Consider the following 26,436-nt stretch of genomic DNA (forward strand, 5'->3'; position numbering starts at 1 on the left):
TTATGTTCGTTTTTTTGTGTATCTAAACACGAGTTTGTATATAGGTAACACTCAAGTAACACTGCAAATATTATTGTCAGTGCCTAACTTACGTCTGTGCTACCCTGACTGAGGTTGCTTCTCGTCTGGTATTCATGAAATTGGGTATTTCCTGGGTCAAAGACGTACCTAGTATTATTTCTTATTCTATGGTCAAAAATAAATTATGAAATTCTGATTACTAAATAAAGACAAAGGTGACAAAAATCATTTTATTTTTCTTTTTAACTGATTTATCGATTTTAACGATGACCGTACCGGACGAAGGTAAATGGTAGATTATTTCTTCGCCCATTTAAGAGACAGGCTAAAACCAAGCTGATGACTATTAGTAAGTTTTCTTTGCAAATTCGATAAGTAAATGTCTTCAGTAACATATTATATTATTTCTCTATTGTCAAAAAAGTTTTATAGTGCCTTCCGTAAATGGTAGAATTAAAATATATTTTTTTGCAACACTATTTTAGCTGTCAATGCTGTCATCACATCAAAAAAACTATAGCTAGTTTGTCTATGGTCTTGTCCGATAGTCTGACTCAATAAACATCGTTTCCCTAATTTTTTTAGAATATTGTGATAAATCACCTAAAATGATTATTACCAGCCACAAATAGCATTCTATGGCTTGTGATGTTTTATGACGTGTGATATTCAGACCTAGTTATAACGATAAAGATACCATGTAAGGTCTAAAATCAAAATTGCTACAGGTCCACGTCGAGACATGGGTTCCAGATTGAGGTAATTATTATATTTCCTGTAGGAATGATTAGTATGTAGTTTCCTTCTATAGACAAGAACTGTTGTTTGAAGTGTCAGCTTCGAATATATTTAATTTTATCCCGAAAATCCTTTCCCCTATAGCAAATAATTTCGTAACTCCATCTTGCTTTTTCTGTTTTATTTGGCTTTCAATAGTGCTGGAGTTTTTGATCATTGTTCGTTTTCTCGTCAAGTGATAAGCTTTCTATGGCTGCGGTTAGAGCCATTTCCTGCGCTCTTTGCCGCCCCCTTTACGAGTTTTATTTGTGTTGCACATGTGATATTCATTATTATGTTAGGAGTGAATGTAATGGACTTATTTTTTTATAATCTAGCACCAGCTAGATTATAAAAATACCAATCTATGCCAATAGAAAAGAAAGAGTCATAATTATATCTTCTGTTTGCTTTTTCTTCGTTTACATATATAATATATATTGTTATAAATGAGATGTATGTATTTTTTGATATCATAAGTCTCAACTCAGGTATTTAATGCTTTACATGTAACTTCATTGAAGTGTTATTTTTAAAGCAAAATTTTGTAGAATAAACTAAAAATGTCATAGTAATTTGTATTTTTTTGTTATTATTAACTAATCCACTTCAGTTTTTACTTGTTATGTTTCAGAGATACGGTACGCTATTTATTTGAACTGTTTTGTGAAGTGTCACCTGGTGATCATGTTCGAGAGCCTTATATTATCAGAAAGTATCCAGAATCATACAAAAATGAAGAAGAGTTAAAAAATGTTCCGAAGTTTGCATTTCCATGTCAGTTAGAAAAGTAAGTGTCCTTTTATTTTTATATGTAACAAAATTAAGTACCTATAGACAAACTTCAATGACATAATATACTACAAGAAAGGCATTATAAAATGCAACCTAGTCATCACAGAACTGCTTCACCAACTTCCACACTCTACATTCTGATTAGTGTACAAAAGTGGAGTAGGAAGATAATTATATTATTAACTATAACATTAGTATTGTTAATGTAATTCATCCTTAATCATATTTAAGAAAGTTAAGTAAATGATTATAATTTCAGCTCCTTTGTGCAACACTATTCTTTTGTGCTGACCTCTGTGGACTCTAAATATACATTCTGTTTTTGTCGATATGATCCAAAAGCAAATACGGCACTTGTCTTGCTATCACATTTACCATGGCATGATCAATTTTATAAGTGAGTATCTATGCTGTTTATTAATTTTTATTCAATTTGTGGTTATTCAATTGTAGCGAGTTTTATTGCGAAATGCTCTTTTTATTATTCTGTTCAATTATAATTATAAAGGTGTTCTGATTTGTTAAAAAAAGTAAGTTAAAAAATAACATTTCGACGTGCTTTTCATTTACATAACCTCACTATTGTGACAAAGATTTGTTCTTTGTCAGAAATCTTTTTTTAAAGAAAATCACCCCATTTTTTTAAATTTTCACTATAAGGTAATGATAATGTTAATTAACCATAAAGTAAATGATAACTATTACCTATTACTATTATTGATATAAATGGTAACTAATTTGATTGTCTATTAAAACTACCCAGCACCCCTGAAAAAGTAAGAAAAATGCGAAAAAGCCTAGCGAATTTCTTAATGATTAGTAGGTATCTAGTTCTTTTATTGAATTGAACAAGCGAGTTGCAAGCGACTGAATGGCCATATTTCAAGTTTATATTGTACTTAACCCACATTCTTTAAGTATCAGAAAAAATATTTCAAGCTCTATGAATGTGCCTCACGGGAAAATGGGTTTACTATTGTTTAAATATTTGTCTTTGTTTTTTATTTCAGATTACTTAATTGTATAGCAAATCTAATCAATGGCCCAGAGAAGGGTGAGCTCACATCATTGCTGGAAGCGTGCCGGATACGTCCGCCTATGCCTGGACACACACTTAAAGTCACTTACAATGCTGGTCAAAGTGTTTTCTCCTGCCAGAGTCCTGACAACAAACTACCTAGTATTCCAGAAAATGTATGTACTAGCTAGTGCCAACAATTTGGATTAATTTGAAACAAAATAAATATGTATTCCACTTGTTTTGTGCTGCTTCTATGATTGTTATTTCATGTTTAGATTCGTTTTAATTAAATAATTATTCATTATGATACAGTGCAATCTGACGGAATACTTCAGTGCCATGGACACAAAATGCATGGCAGGCCTTTGGGCGGCATTACTCCACGAGCGGAGGGTGGCGATTGTAGCGTCGAAACCATCCCGGTTATCGGCGTGCGTACAGGCGGCCAATGCGACGTTGTTTCCCATGTCCTGGCAACACATTTTTATACCAATCCTACCAAAACATCTTGTAGACTACTTACTCGCACCAATGCCTTTTCTCATTGGAGTTCCTAGAAGTGTAATGGAGGTACGCGCTATTTTTCACATCTATGATTTTATTTATAAATATTGATAGTCTACTAGAACAATCGTTTATTATAGTTATAATTAGTACAATTGTATATTATATTCTTTCAGACTGTTAGAATGTCAGAAATTGGAGATGTTGTAATATTAGATGTAGATGCCAATGAACTAAGAACTCCGTTTAATGACTTAGAAAGTCTTCCTCCTGACATGGTAAGAATAGTTTGTTTGACTTATTATTTTTTGTTATAAGTACATACTCTTATTACGGCGTCTGTAGTCCAGAGGTTGAGCGTATTGCTCACGATCCGGAGGTCCCGGGTTCGAATCTCGGTGAGGACAAGTAACAAAAATCGCTTTGTGATCCCTGGTTTGGTTAAAACATTGTGATCACCTGATTATCCAAAAGTGAGATGATTCGTGCTTCGGAAGGCACGTTAAACCGTTGGTCATGGTTACTACTTACTGATGTAAGTACATACTCATTAGATGAGTCACACCAGGAGCCTTTGGCAGCTCAATAGTAACCCTTACACCAGGATTGATGAGGTTAGTAAACCACCTTACAACGCATACGATAGAAGAAGAAGCAGATACTCTTATTATTTTTGTACAATAAAAGTACAATATTATACTTTGCCGCAGGTCGCGAGTTTAAAAAAAGCTTTAAGTGACAAAAATGCTCTTGGAGACGCTGTATCAAGAGCATTTCTTCGAGCTTTAGTATGTTTAATAGGTGGCTACCGAGATGCTATTAGGTAAGGAAGTACATTTACAGTTTTAAATACCTACCTGCGTACCCAATTTCCAAACTAAGTGTGTTTGTTTCTGTTCAAGGATCGAAAAAGGTCAACTTATCACATTCAATCCTGAGGCTTTTGTTAGAACTAGGAAAAACATGCAACAGTTCCTTACCAAAATTCTGCAGTCTCAAATATTTCAGCAGGTGAGTATTTTTAATGTTTATACCTACTCATTATCGATAGCATACAAGTAATTGAATTTACCGTAAAACAATAGACAACAGTTTCTTTCAATCCATAGATACCTACTTATTTATTCATTGTTTATTAAAAAAAACATCTCTGTCTTGAACTTACAAAATTACCTGTCTTTAACAGAATCGCTAAGGGATATACATCACTTCAATATTAATTTGTACTCTTTTCCCTAGTTTATAGATGAAAGATTAGATTTGCTCAATTCGGGAAGAGGCTTTAACGACGAATTTGAAGTGGAATGTAATTTTTATGCGGAAAAGCTGGGTACAGGGAGTGGGCAAAGACTGAAACAGCAGTATAGAGACTGGGCCAAGACTGTTAAGAAAGAAGGAGGTGCTTTTTTCAAAACAATAAAAGATAAGGTAAGATACCTATTAAATCAGTAATGTTTGAGACATATAAATGCTATGAATAAAAAGAAATGTGGAGTTGAAGTCTAATAATTGTTTCGTTTTTATTTTTCTGTTATGTCATCCTTGTACCATCAACGTGTTATTTTTATTTAATTATATGCTATCCATCGCTTCACAAATATAAAACCCAAATTTAGCTGTCTTTACTTCGCATACGCCATTCTTATCTGCATCCAAACAAAAATAAACTATGCCACGTTTGTAATTTTCAGGCTTTTGTTTGGTTAGGTTACGTACCTACAATCCTGACTTAATTGATTGAACATTTCCATTAAGATTTTTTGTAATAAATGCCATACTAACAAATTAAACCCATTAAATAATTCTGTGCTTAATCAGCTTGCCTTCAGTTGTAAAAGTTTTGTTAATCCATAAAATATAATTCCAATAGCAATGCATTGTAATAAAATACCTACCTACATCTCATATACATTAAAAAACATACCAGTGGTTTCGTATCTATTGAGTAACCGAATGTGTGCATGCTGTAAGTACTTGAGAGTATTTGCTTTATATTGTGAATATTTTCAGGCGAACCCTGCTATGCAATCGGCCGTCAAATCGGTGAGTTTGGAACTCTGTATTCGGTCTTGACTTTATTCACTACTTAGTGGAGCATACTTTGGAATTAATACTTTCTTAATCTAGTTTGGTGCACTGCACTGTATTTGTTAGATTGTTTATGATATGATATGACAATAACATTAAAGCACATCTTTTTTATTATTTTTATATGCTTACTTCATCAGGAATCAGGGGTCATATTCTTATATATAGATAGATAGCGATGGTTGCGTCTTACCTGCCTTTCTGTTTAAAGGATGGCGAATGGTTTTTTGATCTAGTCTTAACAGTCTCCGGGTCGCTGACGCAAAAGTCGTCGGTAGTGGAGTCAATGAAGAGTTTCACTTCTAATTTGCCAGGGACAGCTCTGATTTTGATAATTCTCTTTTGTAGCTTTTAATATCATTTAAAATCAGATACATCTTGAGTGATATTAAAAAAGTTTGATTTTGTTTTATTCCAATGTAAAAATGATTTGAAGTACTTTTCTGGTTCTGAACAGAGTCTTCCGATTAGTAGCCCTTACCGTTTTGGCGTCTGTCCGTTTGTATGTAAGAGGGTGTCAAAGTTCAACCATTAAAATAGCTAGTTGAAATTTTCACAGGATAAATGTGTACCAATATAGCGGATATTATATCAAGTAATAAAAAAATCTGAAAGTGAAAAACCGATGGGAGCCCCATATATGTCCCCCCCTTCGTTTTTAACGTTTTTTTGGCCTCGCTCTGTACATAAAACTATTTGGAACGAAAATATAGTTAACTCCAAACTCGAAAGATAAACAATAAAAATTTCAAAAAGTTTAAAAGTTAGGGGGGTCCCTATACATGAAACGAGTTTTTCAATGCCTTTTTTATTACTTTGTAGAAAAACGATAATAACTATTACAGTCAAATTTAGTGTCATAGTAGTGTATATTCCAAAGTATAAAATAATAAAACAATTAAAATAATATAAAGTTGAGAGAGGTGTCAATATTTATATAAAACAAAAAAAAACACCTACAACTTATTGTATTAGCTCTATAATAATACACATAAGCGTGAAACTTGGTGTAATTGTAGAATAAACTGTAAGGTAAAATAACAACCAGTAAAAAAGAACTCAAATTAAGGGGTGTCGCCATAAAGTAACATGGAGTAAAAAAGTTGCATGGAGAATGCTACTCCGTCAACCATTGCAACATACCTACATACAGGACTATGGATTCCTTAATTGGACTACGCTAGCTAACTATACTATACCTATTTATAGATTATGTTGCTTAATGTCTGAGTGCTAGTTATTTTATTGTAGTTTTATTTGCACAAAGTATGTTACCTCCACTCCACAAAGTCGTGAATGTAAGTCGTTCCTGTTCAAAATTCTAGAAACTGCACTGTGGGTCTTTAGGGTTATCTATTTTTTCTAAGGTCTCAATATTAATCTAGTATTTATTGCATGCAACATGTTATTTATAAAATGGTTACTGAGTTGGTAAACTCCAGGTAGCTACGTTCTGCTTGTTTCTTTGGTCCTCTTTAAGATCACAAGCGCTTTCGGTCATGGATTTTACCGACACTTACTTAGATTAATATTTCTAGGTACGATAATATTTTTTTCTGTGCGTCGATAATTTGATTAAGAAATTCATATCGGAATGAGAGCTAATATAACAAAACGAATCTACATACATATTTCTAGCTTATTAGCTTTTATTCCGAGGTTGAATCCCTATTTTCCCTATTATTTTGACTTAGCAAGTTATTGTATTTTTTTTTCGTACAGGTCCGACAGGGTGGCAAAAACGTTAAGTCAGCTGTGAAAGGACTGAAAAATAAGATGCCCAAGACTGGATCGCGGCCATCTTCTATAAACACAACTGACGACAGCAGGTATCACGGCACATGTGACTAATATGTTGTGAAGGCTTTAGAATCTTCCTCTTGATTTGTTGTTGCTTTTCTTGATTTGTCGACTGAAACTAATAAACACTTCTCATTAAAAAATCTGAACACCTCGCAAGTTTATTATTGCGAGGCTTATCAGAAAAATACTTAATAGATGTTAGGAATAAAAAATAAATGGCATTTTGAAGTGGGTAGGTTTGATAAGGATTTTAATTCTTAATGTCAGTTTTACCAAATACAAAGGACAACGCTAATAATTATGTGTTTCCATGTAGATTTTCGTGCGGCTCAGCGACGCCGGTGTCTTCCAACTCCTCGGACTCGTCGCCAGCCCGCGAAGGACCGCCTCGCGAGCCTCCCCCCGCTCTCCCTCTCGACTTGCTCACAGAAATGGAATTCCTCTTCAAGAACACACAACGACGAGACAGTTTCCCGAATAGTTCACTTAACTCTGAAATCAGTTTACCGGACAAGGCGGTGAGTATCGACATGATTGTGTTTAGGAATTAGCGACGTGTTCTTCTTGCCGTAAACACTGTTATTGTGGAATGCAACACACGTATATTAAACTGAAATTTTTGTAATATTAATCTTCTCATTTTAACTGTGTTATTCGGTATGAAGAACATTTCGTTAGTGCGTTATTCGAATTTAGTAGTTGGTAACTTGTTATTAACATAATAGCGTACAAACTACTAAATTATCAATAGAACTCTATCAGACTACTCTTGCTTTCCATATACTTAAGCTTTCTTTTATGTTCGTGTACCATTTCTCTGTATTTTAACCACCAAACCATTAGTATTCAAAATTTTGTTGTATTTGTGTGTTTAAGGGAAGAATAGATACTTACCTAATAGCAACATCCTGATGGAAATATTATATTCTGTAATATTTATTTACTTACATTACATGACTAAACTCAGAGTTTCTAATATATCAACAATATAAATGTTTCAAATGTTTTTGTTTTCATTTACTTCTCTGTAAGGATATGCTGTATTGTAGTGTTAATACTGTTCTTTCCTTAGACTACATTTACTTATTTTCTCTTGCAATGTATTATGGTTGAGTAGGTAGATAATTTCTGGCAGCATAATGTTATAAACTAATAGGGTAGTTGCTTAGGTCAAAGATAAATTATACAATTCTAATATGCAAGTCTAAACAGTAAAAAAAAAAAACAATCCTATCCTAGAGTTCAGAACCCAATAGGAAAAACGGAACCCTTATAGGACCACTTTGTTTTCCATCTGTCTGTCGGTCTGTCAAGACCCTTTTTCTCGGGTACGCTTATTTCTGCGATCCCTTGAAGCTGTAAAAAAATTAAGCTTCTAAAGCTGCGTTTCCATTGACGCGGGGCTGTGCGGATATGAGCGGAGATATGCAGGAATCGACCAATCACCGTGAGGGAGAGAGCGACAGGGCGTCTTCGTTTTTCGCTTTCTCGAACGCTGTGATTGGTCAAATCCGCACATCTCCGCTCTTCTCCGCCCATCTCCGCGTCAGTGGAAACCCGGCCTAAATCAACGCAATCCAAAGATATGAATCAAAAACTGTGGGATATTTCCAATAGACCTAGAATCATGAAATTTGGCAAGAAGGAAGTCTTACAGCACAAGTAAGGAAAAAATCTGAAAATCGGTAAATTGCCAAAAAGAAATGTACTTAAAAAAACATTGCGATTGAAAACTTATTTGCAGATGGTTAAGTGATAGCGACCCACGTCAATATGTGGAGATACTGTTTGTTAACAGCAAAGCCAAAGCCGGAAATAATTATATTTGGTAATTCACGACAGTTTGTACGGAAGACTCGGTAAGCGAGTCGGACTCGCACTTGACCGACTTTTACTAGTTTCAATTATCTGTGTTTATTTATGACGTCATAGTATGATTTTTCATATAAATTAAGTACAATTTCTTTATACTGACTTCTTATTTTAATAATAAGTTTTTAATTTGACCAGGTTGCCAAGTACCTACCCTATTTCGGATATAGTTTTTGTTCTGCTAGTACGAGTAGTAGTAGTATGTATTCTCTAAAGCAAAACTTATGAAGACTGAAGTGAAAAGCGCCTTTTAGAAATCTAAGTAAATGTATTTTAATCAAATTGGTTTTTGTAGACTTTTAAAAGGCACTTTAATGATAGTTGGCTTGTCATTTGAAATCTTGTTACGCTTTTTCATTACGTTGTGCTTGGCCACTCGTACATGCTTTGTCGTCGTGTATGTTCTTGCGAATGCGTTACTAGCATGAGCGCTCGTAGGAGCACTGTGGCACATTATTTAAATTTTGTTTTGCAGAAAACACTGTCACCATGCCTCCCACCCCGGTTACCGGAACGTCCCAAACCCCCACTCCGATATCCAATAATTTCCACGAGGAAACTAATCGATATTACGGACGCGCCGGCGCCGCCACCGCGCGCTTCGCCGGCTCCGACCAACAATATGCATTTTGTCAGTAACATTACAAAAAACGATGCCGACGCCGCTAGTAACTTCCACACAAGCACTATATGCTTCTCAGAAGGAAACGACAAGGCTAAACTGAAATTGACCCTGTCTACGAACCAGAGAAAATTGCCGCAATTGAATGCGCCGGCGCCGGTTAACGGCAGCGCGCTGAAACTGTCAGCACCTCCAGTAGACGGTAGGCAGCAGGAGTCTAGATTAGCCAGGCCGGGGCTCGGCATACTCCGACCGCCGCCCCTAGCGCTCAGCAAGGGAATTCTTCAAGAGGTAATTGTGATAAGTGCATTCCTACTGATATCAATTTTGTACTATTATTTAAAACCGGGTTTTCCATTTTTACCGTGAGAGCTACAAGAGTGAAGTTTGATTTGCACTAACAAAATATAACCTACGATACATCAAGTCATATTATGTATTTATTTAAACTTTATGATTAAATACCTAATTTATTGTTAATAATTATGAGTTAATATATTTTCTAACATTTGCAAATTTGTCCCTTCATTCCTACGGCATTATCTACATTACTGAAACCTTCACTACCCTATTAGCAGTCGCACGCACGATTCTTTAGTGTAAGGGTATGGTTCTAAAGTCACAAGAGTTATTTCTTCTATCATTTAAATTAACAAACGGGAAAGGTCGCAATTACAATACTTGAGGCAGGTACCTACCTAATTATAAATAGAAATAAATTAAATAATATACCTACCTAAACTTTAAAGTAGAAAATATACTTATTTTATATTTATACGTATTTTCATGGGCTGTTTAATTGCGTTCGATGGAGAAAATGAAAACATGATGAATATACATCGATCGGCGAACACTGCCGACCTTGCTCTCACGTGCTGACTAATGCGGACTCAATTTGTTTACTGCTAATGTTATGTCAGCGCCAAATTTTAATTTTTGGTAATCATTTTACGCGGTAATAAATTAAACTGTGTTTGGACTTGTACGTACTTTTTGGAGGTAGGTAATAAACTGTGAAATATTTTATTTTGTATACGATTGTTCACGTTCCACTGATTGTATTCTAAACGAGGAAGACTATATTAAATATAATGTTACTTACTTACTTAGTTTGTTGGTAATCAATTTATAGTAACGGCTTTGTATTAACTACTAAGTACAAAGTTTAATTATTAAATTTCAATGATTCACAATCAATGGGACTGTTCATTTGACTAGTTTCGATATGGCACAAGCACCTGTATAAAGCACACTTTAGTCCTCTTTTTTCGTCGGTATATTCACGCTTATTATGTATGTTCTTTGCATGATAACTATAAGCACATTTACTTAAAGTAAGAGTTTTTTTTTAATAAAGTACTTAATAAAGTTATTGCGCCCTTGTTGTTCACTAAACTTTAGAAGTTAATAAACCCTACGGAGGTGAAACTAGAAGCGGGTGTATGTGTCGCTTTGTGCTTAACCCACTTATTTCTTTTTCAGTCTTGTGGCTCAGATTCTGATCTAATAAAACTCGACGATTCACCGACAAACCTCGAAGATTTCGATCCGCTCAAACGTCGGAATAAAGAAAAAGTAGAACCAATCAAGTCGACCACAGACAGTGCTCTCTTACACGAATACGGACTTGACTTTAGCCAGTTCGGCCTGTTAGAGCTCCCGGCGGGATCGAGTGCGCGCCCCGACACGCCCTCCTCGGTGCCCAAGGGGTGGACTACTTTCAATTAATACATTTTATATGTTTAAACCTCATGCTCAGTGTATATTTATTTATGTATAGTTCGCGTACAATACATAAGTGATTAAATTTGTAACGGCTTAATATAACTACCTACTCACGTAAATTTAATTTATTTTACGAAACTAAAAGGTGATCTATTGTTGTATGAACGTGCTGTTTTGTATAACTTATAAATTATTGTACATAGTGTCACATATCACAAAATTGTAAATTAAATACTTATTGTTAGCGTTAATAATATTTGTATATGTGTATAAATGTGAATTATGTAGGTAGAATTTGTAGGTTTGCTGCATATTATGGATTAAATGGTAAACCACAATATAATATTATCAAAGTGGGCCACAAAACTCGATGTAAAAGATGCAGTAAACTATTGAAAAGATAGAAAAAATTAATATATCCATAATAATATTGTTTATGGAAGATTAACGTCATTCTCTTGGAATGATTACGTGCTCCAGTTCTTCCAAATTGTTGTTTTGTTTGTTATTTTTTATTTCTTATAACTACGGTGTCAGGAATGTGTTAATATCTAGCGGGGCCATCGGTTGTAATAATACTAATCGTAACTTGCCTCAATGTACCTCTCGATTCTTGTATTAACTCCAGGGAATGTTTAACAGAAATTCAAGAAGAGAGTTTTGTCTATCCAACAGCGCCCTTTGTAATTCGAATGACTACGAACAGAACATGTGCACCGTCCATATGTGTTAACACATGTAACTCACAGTTCTTTACGTTTTACCATATTTCAGTGGTTTTTTTACACTTTATTTTAGATACAAAATATTGACAATAGAGGGTAGGTAGTTGAACAAAACAGATATTTAATTTTATCAGTAAGTTGAAAGGATAACGGCTAATCTTATAATTATAAGCATCGTATCCAGACGCTAAGTTGCTTGAAGGAATATGCGGGTTGTTTTTATTTCCTCGCGGATATAAAAGAATTTTCAAAATAACTAGTATTCAAGTTAGATGTCTTCAAAGTCGTTAGCTGTAGAAGTCCGACATGTATCGAGATTTAATACATGAAATGAGGGGTACATTGGGACAGATTAACGATCACTATTATTTTGATGTACCTACTCACTTATTAAAACTGTGGAGGTATTGAACGAGCAAAGCATCGCCACTAGTTTTGCAAGTCTAGCTCGAGTGGCCCCGCTAGTTAGAAGCACACGTGTCAGGCGGTGCGATGTGTCTAGACAATTTTATTACAGCCAGCAGATATTTAGGTAGGAAAATATTATTAAAATGCATTCGTTTTGGTGACTTATAGGTTTTCAGAGACCACCTTAGCATCCCTAAAACTTCGTTGTATCATTCGTAAATCGTAGGTATACCTACCTACAGTCATGAGCAATATCTTGTACCCAGTTTAGAACCCTGTCGCACTATCATATTTGACATTTAATGAGGCTTATTGTTTAATTTGTCAGAAAAATTAATGTGACATGATTGCAAAATGTATACATATCAGTACTCGTGACCGTACATACATAATTACTTTTTGATACAAACAAATTCAAATAAAACAAAACCATAAGGAAATGATATTGATAGTTACTTTTTGTGTAAATGTAAAAATTTATCGGGTATTATCTGTTCTGTCGACTCCGAAAGTAGTTAAGATATATCTCGCCGCCTAACACTTACATGTTTGTTGTTTTAATATATTTAAAAACTATCTTTGGTATGGACTATGTTTCAAGGCAAGAATCGAGGATATGAACTGTTACTGGCAACAAATTTATTCTTATTATTTTAAATGAAATAAGTATCTAAGTACTTATTTATTAACAACGAATAAGTTATTTCACGAGGTACGAAAATGACAATGTATTTGTAGAATATATGTTGAGTCTTAAATGCCTACCAGGGTGAGTACCTGCCTATATTTTACTTGAAATATAGTTCTTACTGAAAGAGCCAACTGCGATTTATGTCTACTTACTCGAAATATTGTCATTGAAGAGTACAATTAGCTTTTATAAAATGGAGGATTATTATTTTGTTAACAATTCACAATACTATTGTATACAATACAATACAATTCACAACGCTATTTATTATAAAATGTATAATTTTTTAAGGTGCTGAACCAGGTCAAATAAATCGAACGCACACCGCACATTATGGAATATGCATTTCAAATTGATACATGTCTGTGAATTAATAAGTATCATTATCGTACCTAGGTTAGGTATGCAGCAGTACCTTATTATTCCCTTATTGTTGTCCAGTCCCTTATTATTGTAACTACCCTACGTCGCAACAGTTACTTATAAACCGACTAGCCTGACAATTTCTCGACGTAGTAGTGATACTAGACAAGTTCGGTATATAGAATTTTAAATCTACTTTCCTTAGATTATTTTATGCCATTGGGAGATCCTGACAATCAGTCTTTTGAAGAGGCCAGTCGGTGTATATAATGTATTGTTTATCACTTTATCTTGTCTGTGTTCCTTTCTTGAACTCATTTGCAATTAATTTGCAACGTGTTTTTCGTTTGATCGGTAAGTACCTAATTGGTTTTATTCTAAAATCTGACATTGACTGACAAAAGCATGCAATAAAAGGTGCAATTTATCGCCCAATTAAAAACAAATAGCTACCTGTAAACATTATTTGAAACAGTCATGAATGCTTAGGTACGTACATCTGTAGAAATCTGAAGAGAAATTCCTACGTATCTACACTAACGTTTTGTTTCGGATCAGAGTGAAATGCATATCTAAATATCTGACGTGTTACAACGACCAATAGTGCTGCAGTTAAAACATAAATACTAGTCATAGAATTATTCTGCTATAAAAATAAATCGTGGAATATATTTTCATATTCATATACTTGTTATAAAATATGTATAATATCTATGTCGAAGTTAAAATAAGGGCAAATCCATCTTATGTTGTTACAACAACATTGTTGTAGACCTGAATACACTTTTTGTAAAGGCTGATTTATTACAAGCTTGTATTATTCGTAAAAATACGAAATCGTACAAAAGTTCCGTTTTTAAATACGGGTTCGGGTCTTATACAATACATGATTGTTCCAATCCTTCTCTCAACCGCTTGTCGTCCCAGGAATCTTGTAGAAGTCATAACTAACATAAATTACCTACGTAATAGTTATATAAGTACCTGAGTAAGTTTAGTGTCACACTCACAAATTACGAAAACTCAGTATCCTGTAGCTATACATACTTATAAGGATCTTTTCTTCCAACGAGTTCTGACTTTGGTGGTGAGCATAAGTTTTTGTGTGTAATAGGTAAATTACATAATATGTAAATAATGTTCTTATGATAATTTCGACGAAATCAATGTTGTCCGTTTATACGTCGCTGCGTCCCAAGTTTAACTCTGTAATATGTAAAACAGCTAAACAGATTCTCATCAAGTAGAATTAGGTACTTACTACATATTTCAATATTTTTAGAGCTTCCTGTTACTCTGTGCTTAGAAATCAAGTAAATATTTACTGAAATTTAATTTGTTTTCTGAATTTACCATCCATTTCAAAACAATATTTTATCAATGTCAATTTTACATCTATAAATACACTTCTCATCAAAAAAATCGAAACACCTTGCAAGTTTACGTTTTGTCAGGATTATCAGAAAAATGTGTACATTTAGGAATAAATGTTAAATGTCGTTTAATAGTGAGTAATATGAGCTTATCAAATCTTAATGTTAATGTTCTAAATTTTAAATGTTAAATGAGTCATTTTTATTCCGTATGGAGTATAAAGGAAATGGATAAAACAACACACGTAAATGAAAAAAAAAGCTAAAAAACGTTTATTTAATAACTTGTATTCCCTCCCCGAGCTCTAATTACTGCTTCCATACGGTTCTTCATCGATCGGATGAGAGTCACGATCACATGCTGTGGTATATTGTCCCATTCCTCTTGGATTGCATCTTGCAGCTGGCTAAGTGTTTCTGGGGCAGGATCTCTTGCTCGAATTCGTCTCTTTAATTCATCCCACAGATGTTCAATGGGATTCATGTCCGGGCTTCTTGCTGGCCATTCCATAATAGAGATATCGACTTCGTTAAGATAATCTCGTACGACGCCCGCGGTGTGAGCCCTAGCATTGTCGTGCATGAATATGAAGCCGTTGCCAATAAAATGTGCATAGGGCATCACATGAGGCTCGAGACACTCTTCGACGTACCGATGACAGTTTAGTGCAGGCAGACGTGGCCCAGACACGAAAGCAAGCTCTGTCTTACCGTCGGCGCTGATTCCTCCCCAAACCGTCCACGAACCGCCACCATAGCTGACCTTTTCTTCAATGCAGCATTGTGCATAGCGTTCTCCGTCTCTTCTGTAGACCTTGTTCCTTCCGTCGTTACCATACAGCATAATTTTACACTCATCAGAAAAGAGAACTTTGCTCCACTGTAGGTATGACCAATTTAGGTGCTCACGTGCAAAGTTAAGGCGCGCTCTTCGATGGTCTACAGTTAATTTCGGCCCATTTGCTGGCTTATGCGGTACCAGTCCACGATCCTTCAACCTTCTTCTAATTGTAGAGTCACTTACAGCCACCCTTCGTACAACACGAAGCCGCTGCTGCAGTTGAAAAGCGTTAAGGCGTCGATTTCTTAAAGAAGTTGTTACAATAAATCGATCATCTCGCTCAGAAGTGACCCGATTCCTGCCAGATCCTGAACGGCGCGTGAACAAACCAGTCTCCCGATAACGTTTATAGACTCTATGAACAGATGACAGGCTTAGATGCAGTCTTGCAGCCACAACACGCTGACTAAGGCCAGAATCCAGCAATGCCACAACTTGGGCGGCTTCTGTGGGCGAAGTATCCATACGTTTTAGAAAAAAAACCTTTTTTCAGACGTCCCAAAGTCACAGTATTGAAATAAAAAACAAAAAGTTTAAGGATAGGCGCCAATTTTTAGTTTTTTAACGCTAAATGTACTCCAACCCTAAACACACATTTGTCTCAAAACAGTGATTCATTTCGTTTATAAGATAAACAAATGAAATTCTAATTTTGAATTTAGAATTTTCGCTTATTACTGTAATGGCCAAACTGCCAGCTATACATTTATGTATTTTTTTTCATCGTATGAATTTTTTTTTGTGTTAAATTCGGACAGAAACAATGAAAACGGAAGTGTTTCGATTTTTTTGATGAGAAGTGTATTAGTAATTACTACGTATCTAAGTGAAAACTTGTGCCTAAGTTGGGATAACTCAATTTTTTTCATGTTATTTTCCAATGATAGGTATGTGTTGGATTAAAAACATACGAAATTGTTAAGTTGTTATCTTCGTACCGTCTTCGATGAAAAGGCACCATTTTAACGACTAAAATAAGTTTTAGAAATTAAGGTCCTACTTAAAACGTAAATCATGTGCACTCTTAGCGACAAAATCTATTCGTGAATATTTATATTTTTGTGTATTGGAATAAATTACAATAAGTAGGCAGATATACTTAATGTTAAATAGGAAGGTATAATGTTACTAGGTAGTAAGTAGGTACACTATTTGTACGTACGTAGGTACCTACTTAATACAATTCAATAATGGTTTTGTCTCATTTATGTCCACGGGTCTGTTCGCTTGGTTTACAAAACTCGCTAACATTACTTGTTAGATGTGGTAGGTATTTATTTATTCGGTATAGATATAGTTTAAGACTTCAAGAACCAAGAAATGATTTTCTTCCTTCACTCCTATTGAAAGTTGGACATCAGGGCTATTCTTATTTTGGAGACTGTAGTTCTAAAAATCATGGTAGAGCTGCAGCCGAACCAACTTCGCAAAAATGTTAAGCCAGAAGAGCATCCCTTGTCGACACTTCCCCAAGATCTTCTCCTGGATGATAAGCTGGAATAAGCTTTCAAGGAAGGAGGATTATGTTTATACCAGAAAATCACCCTTTAAGAGGATGAAAAGGGGGTGGAAATAAATACATTCCATTGCATCTAATGTAACATTGCATTCAGCAAAATATTACTTCTTACTTTTTATTAGACAGATAATTTGAGGTCGGTTCTATTTTTTTAATTAGTTACTTTTATATTTTTACTTTTTTTAAATGTAAACTCTAGTAGATAACTCTGCAATATTCGTTACCAACACCTCTCGAATTAAGGGCCTTATAATTGGTTTAATGTATGGCCGACACTCCCTTGACCAATTTTCTTTAACTTACTCTCAAAATAGATATTCATCAGCCGTACGACGCCCAATAGATATTACTAAGGAATAATACTCCAATTACCTCTAGTGGTTTCATGTAGCCGTCTAACACTGAGAAAGGTTTCCTTCATACAAAAGACATCAACGAATCCATTGTTATTGTTCAATGACAATGATTTTTTGACCATAACTTTAAAACTGCGAGTTTGAATAAGTTGGACGATAAGTAATCTAATAAAGAGAAATAATATATTATAATTAGAAAAGTTAAAAAGGCCTATATACATATTTATATCAACTACCTACTTCATTATAACTTGGTACCAGAGATCAATCATCGTTAAAAATATCACTTCCTTTAATTTTTTTTACAAAATCAGCTTCCTATTCACAATTCGATATGGATACAGCGAAATACCTCTCAGATGGTTTATAATACTTAGTTCTTCTAGAAATATTGAATGTGCTATAGTATGCACTTATTATTCCTCTTTGTACTGCATGGACGGCCGACACCAGATCGCCTTGTGACCACAATACTCATTTATGAGGCATTGTAATCGCAGAAACTGCAAATCACAAACTAGAATACATTGCAATGTTAAGACTTGAAAAAAGGTCAATTAAATTGAAAAATATTTAACTTTAAAGCAAATCTTGGGAATAAGGCGTACAGCCAATTTTATAGACCTTATTGTTTACGGGTTATCTACTTCCGGAAAACGAAATAAATAAAAATTCGAACGATAGCACGTTATTCAAAAAGGTAGGGTGGGACAAACGTACATTATCACAGACACATACAGTGAGTGCTCGTACGGAAATTTAATAGTAAAAAATACTTGCCTACAATGTTATCGGAGGCAATTTTTGTCATAGATAGAGCGTAGCGACCAAATTCAGTCTAGAAACTTCACCAGTTCGTGGTTTAAAGTCGGCGCTCGCAGAAAAAACAATTTTTGAAGCTTTGCCCATTATTTTGAAACAAAACGATAAGTATTTTAATATATATAGTTTGTATATTTATCCACTAATTGTGCTCAAAATGCTATAAGTTAGTTATTTAGGTAGGTAAGGCCTTTTGTAGTTCTTTACGTCCATTTCTTGTGGTTTTGAAACCATAAAAGTTATTGTACCTGTTATTAACATTGCTTTATAATAATGAGCAAAGGTAAATGAGGAGGAAAATTATAACATGTAATAAATATTTAACACATTTATGCTAACAGTGACTAATTACATTTCAATCTATATATATGGTTGACCTTAAAAATATGTTACATTAAGCCGTTATTATCCTTAGTTTGTAACTTATTCTATATTCATACTCATTATATATTCTAAATATATCCTGCGGGATCTACTTAAAATTTGGAATTCTTCGTCCGTACATGTTGTTATAATTGTTGTAAGGTTGCGGTGGCATATTTTTCTTTTCATCTTGTCCGTATTTGGCCAACAGCACCGGCCAACTTTTGTCATTCTCCTGGGCGTTCGGGTTGGACTCTATCCGCTGACGGATTTTCGCAGCTTTCGCAACAACTTCGGAGTTCAGCATGTTCTCTAAATACCGGAGCTTGTGTGGCAAAACTATTTTGCATATCTGAAATTTAATGCGGTAAATTATTTAATTCATAAATGAACCGCGTTTTGTTGTATTCACGAAGGTTACCTACGTTCTACTACTGCAGTTAATCTAATTAAAAAAAAATTTTGGTTATGCAAGGCTGAGTTTAGTTATGTAATCGAAGTTTTTTTCAGCAGACACCTAATTTTATTTTAATACCTGTAATTCTTTTATCTGCCGAAAAGAAAAGGGTCCGTCCCTTTTCTTGACTTTCTTGATTGACAGCTGTTATAAAATGAATGTACGAATAAGCCGGACGAACCAAATAATATGCAACCCGTTTGACTTCTAGGGACTTATTAAAAAGCTAAATGAAAAGGCTACGTTCATTATGTATTTCCCGTATGGCGTAGGTATAAGTACGAGATGCAATCGAATTTATTAGTGGCAATAGGTATGTCTCGCACACGTGATTTTCCCACATACCTAAAATCCGTGTGATCAATGTTTAATAAGTTTTTACCTATTATTGTTTTTAATTGAATATGCAGGCGGCTGTTCCGATTCGTTATGGGCACTTATGGGGGTTGAGGAGCTCGGTGGCGCAGCGGTAAACGCGCTCGGTCTGCGATTGTTGAAGTTAAGCAACTTTCGTAAAGGCCGATCATAGGATGGGTGACCACAAAAAAAAAGTTTTCATCTCGAGATCCTCCGTGCTTCGGAAGGCACGTTAAGCCGTTGGTCCCGGCTGCATTAGCAGTCGTTTAATAACCATCAATCCGCACTGGACCCGCGTGATGGTTTATGGCCCGATCTCCTTTCCATCCATAGGTAAGGCTCGTGCCCCAGTAGTGGGGACGTTAATGGGCTGATGATGATGGGGGTATTCACGTAATGTGAGTCTGCCTAGTTTTTCCGGCGCATGGGTTTGCGGAGCTTGTTGCTACTATCCTTCAATCTAATGGCGGCGGGGAAAGTTTGCCTTATGTGCTCTTTCCCCGGAAGGGCGGACTTTGGTGCCCTGAGAAGAAAAGGGAAAAATACACAGCACTGACGCCACTGTATGATTTTCCGTGTCCGTTGTTGTGAAGACTTGGCAGGGGGGCGGGGGGTTTAGACACCAGAATCTCCATTTCAGAGTTAAGTCGCAGGCTCAAGGAAAAGCGGGTGTTCCCGCTCCGGTTCGATTTTGGGGCAGAAAATTAAAAGCCCTTCCAAAATTTTATATTGGCCAATAACCCGAGAGAATTAAGTTGACAGCGTCAAACGGGTTGCATATGAGCGAGATGCCTATTTTATTCGCCTGGGTTACCTACTCATTCATTTTAAAAGTGACATTTATCCGTCACTTTTCTTTTCGGCGGATAGGAAAATGACAGGTATAACTTAAAATTAAGGAAGTGTCTGCAGGAATCGGGGCCAATATATTTATAATTTTAACGTTTGTTAACAACTGAATAAAAGAAAATTTTAAACTAAAATCCGTCTACGAAAAAATCTAAAAAGTATGAAACAAGAAAATACAACTATCCTGCTGATGTTATCTACCGATTTCTCTATTTTGTACAAAAGACTTTAAAAAAATGATCTTATCTGGCTTGATTACTTTACGGTACATTGGTGTAACGACTTTATGTATTATCTAAAGTTAATCTTAAGTAGCTAAGCGAAATTTAAGCAACATTCTATCGGGATTACCTACTACACACTTACCTACTACCTGCTTAACTTACCCTACCTACTTTCAAGATAATACCCAGAATGGTAGGTATTCTGGTAAATTCCCGTGGGATGGTACCTACTTAATACCTATGCATATATTAAGCTCGCAGCTCTCTCCAGTATTAGACTGTACTAACGATAAGTACAATATAATTTTGCCATCGATTCTTTTTTTATATTTTCAGTCTGTAGTATTTTAAAACTGAGTGTAGGTACTTACTTTGTAGGAACCTTGCAGGAACTTACATATGAGTTTTACTTCATCGATGTAAGTGAACTTTAGGAAATTTAAATAGGTTTTATGGTAGATAATTAAAAAATATAATTGAGAAAAATGAATTATGCAATGATACGCATCTCAAAATACCTACTAACTCACCTACTGCATTCATTAGATAGATATCCGTACCAAGTACGCCAACACCGTGAAACTTACTACAAAATTGGTTAATAAGTACCTAGGTAAAGATATACACCGTGTACTATTTGAGTTTACTTCGAATAATAATTAATAGGCTTAATCACGTTAATCGCTTCAAACTGTTGTTGGCAGCATGTTAACGGTTCATTAATAACAAATGTGGGTTTTGTGTATAGCTATTATATTAAATAATAGTTAATACCTAATGAAATTAAATTCGTGGAGTTTGTATGTTTTCGTGTTAGGCAAAATGCATAAACTAATTTCAGTTCCTTTCGAAAATAGTACCTACTTAGATATCAAATACGAAATTAGTAATACTTACAACATCAGTAGTGAGACACAAAATTAAAATTGAAAGTATGAAAGCTTTAAAGTGTGCCATGATGGTGAACTGTGGAATTACAAATAGCGGAATGGCGTAAACTCGGCCGTTACGTCTGTTATCGGCGAGCGAGCCGCGGCTGTTTACAAAACTATGACTTGTGTGTTTATGAAATACAGGTAATAACAAAGATGTATTCCGTAACTTTCGTAATATTTATGCCAAAGCTTTTCTGTGCTGGGTACTTTACGAGTGTTTTCTTTTTCAAAAACGTGAGAAGTATTATGGGTGTGGAATGCTTTTTTTGTAGTAGATAAAGGAGTGCAGTACCTTTTTCGCACTACCTACTCGCAGGGCACAGCATTGCGCACTCACACTTCACCCCATCGAGCCATTTACCAGTGTTCAACTTGCTAGAGTAGTTGCAGAGTAATCAATCGTACTTATCGTAGGATTATTGTAAACTCCTTTCCAGGGCAGTTACGTACCATGACTTTCGTTATTGTCTTGAGCTTTCTTTGTATTTGCGGTATGAAGCATACGCCATTGTGCAGTATTCAGATTTCAGAACATACTCTTCGGTAAGTACCTACCTATAGATTTATCTTAGGTAGGTATGTTATACCTATCGAAAGACTATTTTTGGATGTTCGCGCCCAAAGGTTACGCGCCCAGTAAAACGTTAAATATATCTGTATGTATAGCTGTAGCTCGGACAGTAACAATATAATATATATATATATATATAGATGAAGTGCCTAAGTAAATATCAATGCTTGGTTTCCTTTTCTCCTAAATAACGACGCGGGTGTGTGATAGGTGAGTTGAAGAAACTGCACTCCTGTCACGAAAGTTAATTACTACTTAATTACAATTAGTAAGATGCTAATGAGGGACTTTCCTAAAAACGATATAGATGGCGTTGTACAGTTTTATCGTCATAATTACCTATTTTCTCATTACTTGGATACATAATTATTCCAAAAATACAATATAATGACAGAAGCATATATAGGTAATATAAAAATAATTGTCGCTTGATATTTGGATCACATTATGTATAAGTAAAACACGTTGCTAGCTATATTACTTCTCTTTACTTTGATCAGAATAACCTACGTACTTACTACTAAAGTTCAGCAAATGTAATACTGGAATTGACACCTAAGATGATAATTTCATTAGGTATGTAAGAAAAACTAGCGATTCGCGGTAAGTATAAACCAGTTTCAGCGTAAAGAAATAAAATGTATTATTCAGCGTCCTAACATGTTCTACGAAGTACGGAATTACTTATCTAACTTTTTCGGACAATCGGGTAATTTAAAAGACAGTCGCACAAAGTGATTTCGACAATGTCCCTATCGGGTTTTCCACTTTAAGTATGCCGCCCACTTTGTTTAATAGGCAGATATTTTCCACTAAGTTTTTCATAATCTTTTAGATTTAGTCCGATCTTATACCGATATATACGATTACTGTCTACCTAAGCACCTACTTATTGTAAAGGACTTAAAGTAAGCAATGTAATTTAAGATTATATTACAAGTAGGTGGGTACCTACAAGGGATATCACTTAGTCACATTTACAGAATTAAAGGTTGTTGTTTTTGTCATGGTTCATATAACAAAAACATTCCCAAACCATCTCGTGCGTTACGAACTCAGTTGACATTCACTAGCTTTTCGCGAGATTGCGGTGGTAGGTTTATGTTGATGTTTACCCACTTTACCAAGTACCTTCAAGGTATTAGACAAATATCTGTGCATGAAACAGGATATATGGGAAAAGAAAATTACTAATATAGCTTCACTGTTACCTAATATTTAATTATGTAGGTACTGCCTAATACACACCTTTTGGTAGATACCTATATTCCCGCAGAATGATATAAAGGTGAATACGAGAGTGTACTAGGTATACTCGCTAACCTTAGTATACATAATAGTAGGTTAACATACTTTACGAATCCCTAATTTTAAAAATCAAATGTTTATCCGAAAGGAACGTTTGCTCTTTATTTGGGTTTAGTTCCATTGTGTTAGATTGGTAATGATCATGATTTCCGGAACAAATCGATTGTAATTTTGTCCAGCGTTCCGGTCCGTCCCTTATCATTTCCAACTCATTGGTTAGACGCTTCTACTTGTTCTCCACCCTTAACGGTAGAACATTGTTCTGAAAATAGTGTTGTGGTTCCTTTTTATTTCCGTTAAAGTATCTATTTACTTACTTCCTATTATTTCAAACACTTTGTTTTTACCCGACTACCAAAGGAGGAATGAGGGTAATGTTTTACTTGTTTTCGCTCATAATAGGTAAGGTAACTTATAAATAATTAAGATAGAAATGTAAAAATATGAACTACTTAAATAGGTTAGTACACTAGTATTGATGATTTGTACTTATTAAAAACTAGCATAAAATAATAACGTTAACGTATTTTTGCCGCGTTTTTAGATATGAGTGGTATTCAGTTCCCATATTTTATTTTCCAGTAAGTAGGTACTTAGCAGTTTTTTAGTGGTTATCAACACGTCTATCGTATCTACCGTCCTTTCGGTAATTAATCAGAATGGGACTTCCGATCCCAGACTTATCAAGCACGATTTTTTTAAAGAGAATCCTTTTTTTCCCCTAACAAATATAATATTCTTTGTAATTAAGTACTTAGTTAAAGAAATCAGCTGGACGGGAGGCAACAAATTATTCAAAGGCATTTTGTACTGCCTCTCGTGTATTGCATTTTTTCCAAGAAGTTATCCAAATTCTGGAAAAAATAGTAGTATGTAGGCGCAAGGTCTGATGAGTAGAGCGGATGACGGAGAGTTTCTTGCAACTTTGAGACCGTCTGCTGTGCAGTATGAGGTCACGCATTGTCGTGCAGGAGCAGTTCACATCTGCAGTAACGCTCACCCCGTTGGTAAGAAGATGTGATGAATCACACCGGCGCTAGACCACCAGACAGTGACCGTCACTTTTCTAGGGGTAAGTTTTCGTTTAGGGCATTGTTTTGGTGCTGAACCAGGATCCACCTACTTGCTGAGCGCTTGCGGTTATTAAACAGAATCTATTTATCATCGCAGGTAACAAGGGGTTCAAAATTCCTTCACTTGTGTGTCTGTTGAGCAGTGCAAGGCATGTCTCGGCGCGTACTTCGCGCTGGCGATCATTGAGTTCGTAAGGCACCAACGTAGGGACGGTAACATCGAAAGATGCTGCTAATTCAGCCGTAGATTGGACAATCGCCTTTAATTCGTTACTGTCGACCAAAGCGCGAAGTTAATTTTTCAGATCGAAATTTCCAGAACGGAAGCGTGCAAATAACAGGTGGTGTGTTGGTTTGTAGTGTTAGCTCCGTAAATGTCGTTGATTTTGCGTGCCGCTTGTGTCGCGTTGCTGCCACGATGGTACTCGTATTCCATATTTACTCGAACTTTTAACGTATCCATGATGACGAAAAAGATTGAAATACGATGAAAATTTAACACTGATCAATAAACAAATGACTTCTTTTGAAAAAAATACCATGTCTTTAAAATAAAATTAATTTGAAATTAGAATTCTAAGCCAAACAAACATTATTTTGATTTGAAATGGCCAGTACTGCAGAACGGCAATTTCATTGGTACAGACCTACTATTTCAATTGTTGTATTTGGAATTTTTTGAGGAAAAGGTCGTCGGTTGTTTTCTCGAGGACATTGAAGCCAGCGACTTACGAGGCTGGAGACATACATTTTCTCTTCGGGCTGTCGATTTGTCTTCAGAGGACCGTCAGACTACCAAAGGCTTTCCCAAACGTACATAATAAATTATTACACGTAAACATATTCTTATATGTAAATAACACACGCTACAGTACCTATACCTACCTATGTAATAATATTGCAATTATAATAAGTAAGACTGACACAAAAATACATAGGTAAACTCTTCATTGGACACAAAATACACATCCGTGGTAATAGAGCACAATCCACAATTCTCGTGACAATGCCGCGAAGCAATAATCTGGGTAGCTAACATAGAGCGATGCGATAGCTTGTGCCGTGCCGATCAATCATCACACCTTCCATTTCGCGTGCATGATTGTCGTAAGTTTGTGTTATCGAAATTAGTGTCGCGTCACACTGTCACCCTCTGACCCACTTAGTAAACAAAAGAGCTTCATAATAATATCTCCCTGATTTTAGATACCACCCACTTTTAAAGAATACACTCTTATGTTACTTTTAAATCACAATTTATTAGTAGAAATTACTAGAATTAATCGAAATAGTAAATATAAATAGGTAAATTTAAATATATTTTATCGGACACGAGCAACTTTAAATGGACCTACTTAAGTAGTTTTTTAAGTATAAGGAATACACATAATATCGGGAAACGACATGGTATTAGTGTTTTAATACACTTCAGACATTGACTAGCTATTGATGCCACTAACAAGCTTGGATGGTAGAGGTACCTAGCATGAAAAGTTCTACCAGTTTTTAGTCTGATTGTAAATGCTGGAAGTAATCACGCGACTGGTCTGTATGATATGTTCCTATTCTACTAAATCTTTCAATGGTCAAACGTTACATTTATAGGGGGCACAGTATTGCTTTAAAAAGCAATTCTGGAGGCGGACTTCCAATTATTATAGTCTGGGTTTTGGTAGAATTTCTTTTTGGGGCATAAAAGTGGCTCAAGTCTGCGATACACTTCAGATTTCTGTTTGTCGCCTTAATTACATCAGAGAGTTCACACAATGGATTTGAAGATTGTTTGCATAATGATAGGAAGAAGAGAGTGGAAAAGTAGGTAATTGAATTTATGAAAATAACAACTTTTGTAGAAGTAGACACAACAAGGCACCCTGCGGTACCTCAGCAGATGTGTCGCACCACATGGATATAAGTACGTAGGTACGTTCGTAGGTCCTATTTTTTAATAATAGGTTTACTACCTAACCGTA

The 26,436-nt window shown here is 35.2% G+C and overlaps 2 protein-coding genes across 4 annotated transcripts; one reads left to right on the top strand and one right to left on the bottom strand.

Moving 5' to 3' along the window:
- Nucleotides 1–561: 561 nt before the first annotated feature.
- LOC126380684 (DENN domain-containing protein 1A-like) lies at nucleotides 562–14,750 on the top strand. 3 transcript variants are annotated; one of them, XM_050030249.1, is made up of 14 exons: nucleotides 562–780; nucleotides 1,433–1,588; nucleotides 1,853–1,990; nucleotides 2,604–2,787; nucleotides 2,927–3,184; nucleotides 3,295–3,396; nucleotides 3,829–3,941; nucleotides 4,021–4,129; nucleotides 4,358–4,546; nucleotides 5,129–5,161; nucleotides 6,929–7,035; nucleotides 7,326–7,527; nucleotides 9,357–9,794; nucleotides 10,986–14,750. In XM_050030249.1, the coding sequence occupies exons 1-14, from the start codon at nucleotides 764–766 to the stop codon at nucleotides 11,229–11,231; spliced, it is 2,292 nt and encodes a 763-aa protein (XP_049886206.1). In that variant the 5' UTR covers nucleotides 562–763; the 3' UTR covers nucleotides 11,232–14,750. The 3 variants fall into 3 exon arrangements, with proteins under 3 accessions (XP_049886206.1, XP_049886208.1, XP_049886207.1); XM_050030251.1 differs by lacking the exon at nucleotides 9,357–9,794; XM_050030250.1 differs by lacking the exon at nucleotides 5,129–5,161.
- A 3,782-nt stretch (nucleotides 14,751–18,532) lies between these two features.
- Nucleotides 18,533–21,542, bottom strand: LOC126380709 (uncharacterized). The gene is made up of 2 exons (XM_050030304.1): nucleotides 21,474–21,542; nucleotides 18,533–19,041 (listed from the first exon to the last, which is right to left on the bottom strand). The coding sequence occupies exons 1-2, from the start codon at nucleotides 21,531–21,533 to the stop codon at nucleotides 18,799–18,801; spliced, it is 303 nt and encodes a 100-aa protein (XP_049886261.1). The 5' UTR covers nucleotides 21,534–21,542; the 3' UTR covers nucleotides 18,533–18,798.
- Between the last annotated feature and the right edge of the window lie 4,894 nt (nucleotides 21,543–26,436).

The sequence above is a fragment of the Pectinophora gossypiella genome, chromosome Z (genome assembly GCF_024362695.1).
Source record: "Pectinophora gossypiella chromosome Z, ilPecGoss1.1, whole genome shotgun sequence".
Classification (NCBI taxonomy): Eukaryota; Metazoa; Arthropoda; class Insecta; order Lepidoptera; family Gelechiidae; genus Pectinophora; species Pectinophora gossypiella.

Coding starts and splice junctions, on each gene's coding strand:
- LOC126380684 (XM_050030249.1), top strand. Junction 3,185..3,294: donor TTCCTAGAAGTGTAATGGAG/GTACGCGCTATT, acceptor ATATTCTTTCAG/ACTGTTAGAATGTCAGAAAT. Junction 3,942..4,020: donor GGCTACCGAGATGCTATTAG/GTAAGGAAGTAC, acceptor TTTCTGTTCAAG/GATCGAAAAAGGTCAACTTA.
- LOC126380709 (XM_050030304.1), bottom strand. CDS start 21,533: ATGGCACACTTTAAAGCTTTCATACTTTCAATTTTAATTTTGTGTCTC. Junction 19,042..21,473: donor TGTGTCTCACTACTGATGTT/GTAAGTATTACT, acceptor ATTAAATTTCAG/ATATGCAAAATAGTTTTGCC.